General features: G+C 44.9%; 1 protein-coding gene across 1 annotated transcript; it reads left to right on the plus strand.

Moving 5' to 3' along the window:
* The first annotated feature begins 1,314 nt into the window (after positions 1–1,314).
* On the plus strand, positions 1,315–9,996 carry MSX2 (msh homeobox 2). The gene is made up of 2 exons (XM_066616281.1): positions 1,315–1,651; positions 8,501–9,996. The coding sequence occupies exons 1-2, from the start codon at positions 1,315–1,317 to the stop codon at positions 8,923–8,925; spliced, it is 762 nt and encodes a 253-aa protein (XP_066472378.1). The 3' UTR covers positions 8,926–9,996.
* Positions 9,997–10,287: the final 291 nt, after the last annotated feature.

Raw genomic sequence — 10,287 nt, forward strand, 5'->3', positions numbered from 1 at the left:
GAGGACCAGGCACCCCAAAATGTAGGACATCCAAGAAAAACAGAGGTCATGACAAAAGCTAAAAACACTCCTATGTGGATTTCATGAGGTTTAAACACATTACTTATCATTAAATTGAAAAGTACTTTACATGTACTTTTTACATATATTAATTCCAAGAAGGCTCTGAGCTGCCTGGAAAAAGGAGGACATTTAAGTTCTTTCCAGGACACGAGGCTAAAAAAAGAGGACAACTGGTCACCCTGCTCCCATCACCACTAGGACATCGGTGATGTCAGTTTCACCTCCCCCTTGCCCTGGAAGTGAAACTCGTGCCATTCTTCCTGTGGTTCCACCCACCCCCCAACCCCAGCAAGCAGTACTCCCTGGTGGCAACCTGATGCCCCTTCCTGTAGGCATCCGCAGACCAATTGGCGCTACCCCCCCCCCATCTCCCCTTGGGAATCGTTTTGTCTTAACCAGGCTGACCCCGAGACAGACAAGACGGTCTGGTGTGGGCTTTCAGGTCATGCTATGTTCTGATCAGCTGAATGGCCTTCTCAAGGCGTCCGAGCTTCGCAACCCAATTCCTATGCATAACTACTAAGAAGTTAATCCTACTTTGTTCAGTGGGGCTTACTCCCAGTAAAGTGTGTCTAGGATTGCAGCCTCACAGCCCAATCCTATGCGTGTCTACTCAGAAGTAAGTCCTATTAGAGTCAATGGGGTTTACTCTAAGGAAAATGTGAATAGGATTGGGCAGTTCGCAGGGAAACAGTGTGAGAGCACAATCTTAGCCATGTCTACTCAGAAGTCCCATTGCATCCAATAGGGCTTACTCCCAGGAAAGAGTGGATAGGAGTGGGCTCTGAGTTTGCTCATGTAAGAGTCCAAGTGTAAGAAAAAAAATCTGCGCTCTCAGAGTTCCTCTTCATATCATCAGCTCTAATTACTCGAGTGACTTTCCTGTTTTGGCAGAGTTCGAGCGCTGGAAAGCTCCCTAATAACAGAGCTCCGCTGGCTGCCCACGTCATTAACTTCTAATTTATTTAAGGAAGGGGGGGAAGCTGTCCCTACTCAGGCCAGCTCGGAGCCAATCGCGTGAGTCATCGCCTGACGTCACGGCGAGCGGCGGCTCCCATTGGCCAAGACGCGCTTACTCCACTTCCCCGAGGAGGAAACAGCCCCAAGTCTGGCCAAAAAAGGGGGAGGAAAAAAAGTGGCTCTGCTGTTGGGGCTGCTGTGAGCAGAGCGTGCGGGAGCGGTCTGGAGTGGAGCGAGCGAGTGGGGAAGGAGGCGGCGGCGGCACTAGGAGCTTGGCGAGGCTGCGCCGCGATGTCTTCTCCTTCCAAGGCGAAGGAGGTCTTCTCCTCGGACGAGGAGGGCCCCGCCGCGGGTACCGAGGATGCCCACAAAGTCAAGGTCTCCAGCCTGCCCTTCAGCGTGGAGGCGCTCATGTCCGACAAGAAGCCGCCCCGCGAGTCCGGCGGGGCCCTGGAAGGCGCGGGCTTGGGCACCTCCCGGAGTCTGATCCTGCCCGCGCACGTCTCCCGGGAAGCTCCCAGCCCCGCGGGGCTTACAAAGACCTTCGAGACGTCGTCGGTGAAGTCCGAGAACTCCGAGGATGGCACTTCGTGGATCCCCGAGGCCGGCAGATACTCCCCTCCCCCAAGTGAGTCTCGGCCCTGCAGGGCGCTCGGGATCCGGGAAGCTGGCTCTGGCCGGCCAAGACAGACCCGGCCGGCCGGCCGGCCGACCAAGGAGGCCCTCCTTGAATGGGCTATGCGGGGAGGGAAAGGCTCTGCGGAGCTGCTCTTTAGGAACCAACCGCCTCCGAGGAGCTCCCCGAGGAGCCCGTGTTAGCGGAGAGAAAGAGGGGAAGTCCTGGGTTGGAGTTCGCGGCAGGAGCTCCGGGAAGGCCCCTTTCCGGACGGAATGGGGAAACTGAGAAAACTGAGGGGAAACTTTTAGCGTGCACTCCTGTCCACGCTTTCCTGGGAGTAAGCTCCATTGACTATAATGGGCCTTACTTTTGAGTAGACAGGCGTAGGATTGGGCTCTGAAGCTACAATCCTGTCCACGCTTTCCTGGGAGTCAGCCCCGCTGAACACAATAGGACTTGCTTTTGAGTAGACATGCACTGGATTGTGCCCTTAATACGAACCCAGAGCACGACGTGCGGCAAGAACATCTAGGCGGCATTCGCAGCTTAGAAAGGATTTTGTTCGAAACCTTAGTACCCCCCGCCCGGTATCTTGTTCGTATGTCATTTAAAAAGGAAGAAGACACACACAACACACATAGGCTTGGCCCGCACTACCAGCGCGATCTTCTCCTGCAGTTCCTTAAACTAGACTTCAAAGGACTGCCCGGCCTTTTCCCCAGACACTCCAGCGGCCTGGCTCAGGCTGCCCTGCCTGCCGGCTTTCCATCCTGCCCAGACCTGTTTCCCAGAGCCCCCGCGACCCCCTCTCCATCCTGTCCGCATTAATCAGGACTCCTTTCAGCTCCTCTGGACAGCCGAGGCACGATCGTGCGGGGCCTTCTCTAGTTAATTGGCCGGGAAGAGAGAGCCCAGTCCCACCAGACGCGTGTGGGAGTCTGCTTCTCTGTCTGTTGGGGGGGGGGGGGACGGGACAAAACTCTCCTCTCCTTGCGGGAGGTCTTTCTGGCTAGGAAAGTGCCAGCATAGGATCGCAGGGCTTCCCCACCCGGAGAAGATGCGAGATCATCTTTCTCATCCCTCTCTGTAGCCTGCTGTGGTGCACCTGTAACAGGAGACAGCCTGGAGGCTTCCCAGAGCACCTGAAGTGGTGTTAAGTTATTCCTCCTGCGTGTCTGTCTCAAGGGAGGCGTCCTGGTGGCCTCAAAGGCAACCGGCGAGCCGAATAAATGCAGGAGATCAGGAAGAATGGGACCGATTTCTTCATCGTTAGCTGAGGACTTCCCCTTCATCGTTAGCTGAGGACTTGCCCGTCATTGAACCTGGGCGACCAGGTGCCCGACAGGTCCTCTTAGCTGCGAGGAAAGGAATCCGGCGGCACCAGTCCCCTGGATTCCGCCCGTCGCCTTGGCTTTCAACTCCCTTTTTCAGTCGCTTTCCCCATCGCAGAGCTGGCTGCTGGGGAATCACTACTCCTGGGCCAAGTTCTGGGAGCCATGTTGCATGCCTGGAGGTCTGTCTTGGTTCAGTTTACTTTTGCAGGCATCTCTTTTTAAGAAAGGAGTTTCTTAAAATACCTTTTTGTCCATATGGGATTTTGTGATTATTATTATTAGTAAATAATAGTGACAAAATAACAAAGAGCAACAATTAACAAGAGTTTCGAAACTGACAATATCACCCACCCCAATTAACATGCTTCAGTTAGCTGCCCACAGTACAGCAGCCCCATCTTCTGCATTCTAGAACAGTGGTTCCCAACCTGGGGTATGTGCACCCCCAAGGGGTACTTGCCAGGCCCTTTAGGGGTGCTTGAAAAAGAACTGAATAAAGGCAGAAAAGAACAGGGCTGGTATTAGAACGCCTTGCGGGGCTAATACAAGGGGTACAATGTATGGAAATGGGCTTCCAAGGGGTACGCAAGTGGAAAAAAAAGTTGGAAACCACTTTTCTAGAACTCCCATTGACCATCCCATCCCTGTCCAAGGAAAAATTCTTCAAGGACTTAAGGCTTCGACCTTTCTTGTCCCACAACTTTTTTTTTTCCACAAGCCATCTTTCCTTTGATTCTGTCTTGCCAACATATACACACCTACCTGCCTGCCTTTTATCACCATCTTCTCCAGCTTCATTTTAAGAACCTAGGGAATGTTCAGGTAAACAAAAAGTGAAAGAAGGCAATCAAAGAATCGATCCCAAATTTGAACTCCACAGTTAGTCTCTGGAAGCAAAGGGAACAAAGTATCTAGTAGTACCCTAAACTCTTCCTTTTTTGGGGTGGCATAAACTTCCATGGGCCAGAGGCTGCTTTATCCGATGTCTTTGATGAGGCAAAGTACTCTCTGACCCTCCAAAGTGTATGCCCAAGTCAGTGGATTAGTCTTTCAAGCACTTTGTTGTTGCTACTTTAATGAAACTTGCTTACAATAAATCACATTTTTTATTTCAAAAATGCTTTCCCTGAAAGTAATACTTGCTAGGGAAGATCTATGGAAAATAGGGGACTTTCTATCTTCATATCTGTTTATCCACATTGCTCTCAGCAAATTTCCTCTATAAGGCTACGAGGCCTAGCTTTTCCTTCTTGTCATCTTGCTGGATTAAGCAATTTACTCAGAAGTAAATTTCACTGATTCCAATGGCTTTTATTCCTACATAAAAGAGATTTCGTAGCACTGACCACACAGTAACCATATCCCCAAAGCCAGCAAAAACAGCTGGTCATGTGAAAACGGAATCATATGCTGGTCATGAACTGAATCTTTTTGTAAGTCTCCACAAACTGCTAAATCCGAATCGCAGGATATATTTTTGTGAGCTTTTATTAGTTTACAGAAGCAACCACTGTTAAGCATATGTCAGAATTCCCGTGACTCTCCCCAGAATTCACACAAGGCTGTGGCCTTTTTACTTGCCTCTGGGTTTCAGCTTTGGGGCAGCTTTGGTTAAGAAAACACACAGCAAAAAGACTCTGAAACTTCATCTTCAACAGCTTCTCTTGAAAGAAAGTGTTCCACCGATTTCAGCTGTATTTCCAAGTAAATGTGTTTCCAAATGAAGAAAAGGGGAAGGGGGGGTTGGAGGAAAAATATTCCAGAGAAATGAACTCTAAGCCCTGGAATTTTCATTCTTCAGAGTCTATACTACAACCCATGGTATGGATACTGGAAACTTCAGCTACAGTTTTTTTCAGTTCTGGTCAACTGTCAAATGTGTTCATTTTTCTGCAAATAAAAAAAAAATGATCTAGTTAAAAAGACTATTTTGTTATCTAGGGAAGATGTAATCTTCGAAGGCATCTCAGGAAAATGAAAGAAGAAAAGGAGATGGGGATAGGTTTAAAAAATGGTAATAAAGTATGGGAGATGTCTTCAAAAGCAGCTGCTAATTCAAAATACTGTAGGCTGTAAACAGTAATGATAACCTCAGAACTTTCTGTCACTTTTGAGAAGCTACACTATGTGACAGAAGAAAGAGCGGGGCTCTTATTTCAAAACAACCAAAAGGAATAGATTAAAGTTTGTAAAGAATGTGGATGGCCTGCTTGGTTAGGAGATCATCAGAATAATTACCTCAACACTTTCCCATACCACAGTAACAGTAATGTTATATTTTGGAAACCAGTGTTATTCCATTGTGGTTAATGGGTGTTTTTCTTTGTTTCCCTCCATCATTTGAAGCATCATTTCCCCAGAGTCTATCATGTTCTATACCATTGCTCTCTATAGTGCCATTATAAAGCCAAATTTAGCCTGCCCTGTTATATTTCATCTCTTGATGGGAAGGTTAGAAACCATGTTAGGATCCTCCTTGGTTAAGGTTGCAGTCCCAATGAACCCAACACTAACCTGGGCATAAACCTCATGAAATTTCAATGGGACTTCCTTCTAAGACTGTACTGCACCTGTGTGTTTGAAGATCTCTTTGCTTAAAGAACTCACAGTGGGACATATACATTTGTTCCAAAGTATATGGAAATATGAACATAAGTTAGATTGAACGCCCTAAATTCCACTTTTAATGTCAATTTCATAACATCTTAATGAGGTTCTGCAGTTTGTAGAAAAGTAATTCATGATGTGCAGAAAGAACTTCTGTTTTCCTGAGCAAATTTTAGTCTTGATCGTCAAAGCCAGCTCAACAACAAATATATGGATAATGAATTTTTTTAAACAATGACTTGTGCCTTACTAATTGGGCAGAGCTGGAGGAAGACTTGAAAATGACTTTTCATATCTTTCCAACAACAGCTTCCTCATTTTTGTCAAAGCATATATTTTTGAATCTTGAGGCACAGGTATTCAGTGTAACTCTCAGCCTGCTGGGAAGGAGGCATATTTGGAAGCAAGTTCCATTGATTTAAATGGGGTGTCATAATGTGCATAGGTTTGCAGTCTTAGAATGGGTTACAGTTTAAAAAGACTAATAAAGAAAATTGACAAGGAAGGGTTTATTCCAGCAGGCATGGCTACGCTAACATTTATACTGAAATGATGTGCCATCTATTTAAACCATCTATTTACCTTGTGATCCTAACCTAGACAACATTTGCCTCTGAAACTAAAACTATTCAGAAGCTAAATTTGAAGTGCCCACCTCCCTAGAAACTAAATTTTGAAGTGGTTCCCCCTCCCATGATTTTCAACACATGTATTTGTAAGTAGGTCACTACAAGGTATACCTTAGCAAGTATAGCAAGTATGTTCAGGATATTGAGGATGCCAATTTCTTTCTTTCCCCTACTCTTCTGAAAGCCCTTCTACCAAAATGTGAATGGTGCTAAAGAAAGTTGAGATGATTACTATGTAAACGACAGGCTTTGTTTTGAAATGGAATGAGATATATGAACCAAATTCCACATCTTGTATTAGCTACAGATGCTTTGCAGCTATATATTTTTAAAGATTAGTGCATGTCGTGTTACATGTGAAATCTGCTTTACATCCTTGCCCCTATTTTCTGTTGCTCAGTGAAAACATAGAAATATAAACTGGGTATAGGGCAGTCAACTCCTTGCTCAAGATCACAAGTCTCTCATCAATAAAAAGTTTAGAAGAGAACAAAGACAAGAACAAAGCCCTTTATCAGACCCAATTCCAGTTTCCTCAGGCAAAGAATGCTTCTGCTAAAATTTCTGATCAAAGATATCATTCACAGCAGATAAATCATAGCAAGCAGTGACTGGGGATGCATTTATTTCTATCCCTTATGAGACTTTCCCTCCCACTCCAAGCTAGTAACTCTACTCATGCCTTTAGTAATATATCCAACTTTCCTATATCTGCTTCAGTAATGACCTGTAGAAATTCTTGTTTCCCTGTGCATACACATGCATAGCACATTACAATCCTGCCTCCTGACCAGGATTGCTGCAGATCAGGCTGCTCTGAACTTTGTAGGCCTTCTCATTGAGATGTCCTACATGGAACTATTGCAGAAAAGAAAGGTGAATAGCTTTTAGCGGCTGTTGATCTCTAAAAGTTGGTGGCTTGCAGCATTCCTGTACATGAAAACTGGGATGAATCCTCCGTTCTATGGCATGCTGTAAATTCTTCAGCAGTGATATGGAGATACAAGCATACAGCTATATGTACCCATGCTTCATATGATCTCAGAAACACTGTGGCCATTGTCAATGTTTCTTCTGTGTTGACTGTCATTATGTGGTTTCATCTTGTCTCACATTTGATGCAGGGGAAGACTTGAAAATGACTTTTCATATCTTTCCAACAACAGCTTCCTCATTTTTGTCAAAGCATGTATTTTTGAATCTTGTAAATAAACTGTATAAACTGTAATTTAAATCACAGTTAAATTGCGATCAGGGTACAGCAGGATTTCATGACCTACCTAGTCTTCCACTTCTTTGCTTTAAATCTCTGTATCCTTTTCATAAAGGAGGTGAACTAGATTTCTGCAGGAATGGGCTGTAGCAGAACTAATAACCCATTTAAAAGGGGTTCAACTCTTCCTTCATGGACTATCTCAGTTGTGGGGTGGGGGAATGGATCAGGAATATTCTGTAGCAGTTCACATACAGTTTTGTAACTGTACACCCAAAATGTTTCAAGTGAACACCTGAAAGTATCAATTGGAAAAACGCATGTATTGTGTGCAGTCATATTCATCAGGGGGTCATCTTCTATTGCTGCTCCCTGTAGAGTGTACACTAGGTGACATTCCTGGGTTTGCTGTTGTCTAATGTTTGAAACTTGGAGATACTGGGCTAGTTTTCCTTTGAAGTATTAAGGGCAAAATAGCCCTGGTTAGATTTGTTCATTCTTGAAGGTTCATTCTTGAATGCAGGTGAAAATGCCGCAACTTAACTAGATTGTGTTTGCTAAATTAAGGGAAAATAAAATGAAGGCAGCAGACTGGATGGACCAGTGCTGTGGTTCAGTGTAAGAGTTTTATACAGGGAAGGAACCCCTTTGCCTAACAATATGGTTTTGCTAAAACCAAACTTAAGACGTCTCCATTATGAATTGGCACTCTGAACATGGCTTTGGTCGTTTAACATGATTCATTTCCACCATTTTACAAATGTGCTGTGCTTGGCTTTTCTCCACATGCCCTCACATAAACATAATCCCATCTATTTTTCTTAATTAAAGTATCTTATCTTAGTGCTTTGATACCCCACTGTGTGTGGGACACTCCGATCTTAGCGCAAAAAGACCTAAGTGCCAAATGCCACTGTGCACATGGATCTTCCCAGTGACAAACTGGGCATTATTCTTTTTAAATTTTGAAATATTTATTATCGGTATTCCTCATGCACACTGCTGCTCATTGACTATTTGGAAGCTTCCCTTTATGCCTTCTGCATGAGTAACGTATCTTTATTTTCATTTCCAGGACACCTGAGTCCCACCGCCTGCACACTGAGAAAACACAAGACAAATCGGAAGCCTCGAACACCGTTCACCACCTCCCAGCTGCTGGCTTTGGAGCGCAAATTCCGTCAGAAGCAGTACCTCTCCATTGCCGAAAGGGCCGAGTTCTCAAGTTCACTAAACCTCACAGAGACCCAAGTCAAAATCTGGTTCCAGAACCGGAGAGCCAAGGCAAAGAGACTGCAGGAAGCAGAGCTGGAGAAGTTAAAAATGGCTGCCAAGCCCATGTTGCCTTCTGGTTTCAGCCTCCCTTTTCCTATCAACTCCCCCATCCAGGCAGCCTCACTCTATGGAACGTCCTACCCTTTTCACAGACCTGTGCTTCCCATTCCACCTGTAGGACTTTATGCTACCCCTGTTGGATACAGCATGTACCACTTATCGTAAGAAGAGAAGTTCAGAAAGCAAAGCCTCAACGCATAGACTTCCTGGTGGATCTTGCCCTGTCCAAGTGTGCAGTACAAAACCAGTCCTGGTTCTTCTTCTGCATGCTTGTGTGTGCCTTATCGCCTATATAGGAGTTTGAAAATAAAGCAGAGCCTGTATTCTTCAGGTTGGGGAACCAGCTGTGTGATCGCCACACTCAGAATCTGATCCTGAAAGAAAGGTTGTTTTGAAAGTACATATCTAAACAAATGCAGTTGTTTTATATAGTGCACATGCAGGGAGAAGGAATCAATAATTCAATCCTGCATATCAAGAAATGGGCTTTTTAAAGTAGAAACAATTCATCCTTTATAGTGAGAAACTTGCAACTGGATGCAATGCATGTTTACTCAGAAGTAAGTCCCACTGTGTTCAATGGTGCTTACTCCCAGCTAAGTGTGCAGGTAGGCGGAAAAGCAGGCTTCACTTGGTGGTTTGATTGGGCAGGGGAAGCTTAAAGATATGAATTTTGTTGATAAGGAAATCAAACCAGACTTAAGTAGAGGCAGGCATCTAGTCGAATGGGGTGGGTTTCTACATTTTCCTGCAGGGCCTACATAGTGTTCCAGTCCAGCAGGAACATCTAGCATGAAAACTGTGGGACTAAATAGACTTTTGCCCTGATCCAGTTCTTCAGTTCTGAGAATACAGTCCTTTCAAACAGCAGTATTCAAATTCTTGCTCTTTTGTAGTTTAATGGCAATAAATGGGCTTGACCCTGAGGAAGTGGTTGAAAGATCACCATGCAGCAGACTGATGCCAAGAGCAATTGTGTCCATCTTTGATTTGCAGTTTATCGTTTGCTTAATAAGAAGTCACATAAGGAAGGGAGAAGGTATGCAATGGCCAATCGAGAGGCCTGGAGAGGTCTATAGGAGTTGGTTCTTGATCCTGCCCTCCTTTGGTTTGCCTAATATTTGCCACTTACAGTCAAGTGTGTCTATACTTGGCTTTTTGACGATGTCAGGAAAAAATAGGCTAGAGGTATGAAGAAAAGAGGTGTTGCTTTTCAGAGTTGTGTGTGTGAATGTATGTGTCTTTGTGTGCATGTGCAAAGAAGCTATCCAACCCATGTTGCAGAGTTGTTTTGTTTTGATTGCAGCAATATGTGCTTTAACCATTATTAGCTTGTAAAAATGAATTGTGTGTAAACATTTCTTGAAATACCCATAGATCCAGAGAACCAAAGGAACCTATGGGAGCAAGATAGTGCCACCCACTCTAAAGAAGGGACCAACCCTCCCGTTCATTTATTTATTTGTTATTTGGGGGGGAGGGAGGCTCCTGTTCAGTGTCCTTGGTACTATATAACCCTTCTTATTA

The sequence above is a fragment of the Tiliqua scincoides genome, chromosome 2 (assembly GCF_035046505.1).
Source record: "Tiliqua scincoides isolate rTilSci1 chromosome 2, rTilSci1.hap2, whole genome shotgun sequence".
Taxonomy (NCBI): Eukaryota; Metazoa; Chordata; class Lepidosauria; order Squamata; family Scincidae; genus Tiliqua; species Tiliqua scincoides.

What these genes read in the sequence shown, in the direction of transcription:
- MSX2 (XM_066616281.1), top strand. Translation starts at nt 1,315, where the DNA reads ATGTCTTCTCCTTCCAAGGCGAAGGAGGTCTTCTCCTCGGACGAGGAG. An exon ending in CAGATACTCCCCTCCCCCAA is followed by an intron (nt 1,652 to 8,500) that starts GTGAGTCTCGGC and finishes TTTCATTTCCAG; the next exon opens with GACACCTGAGTCCCACCGCC.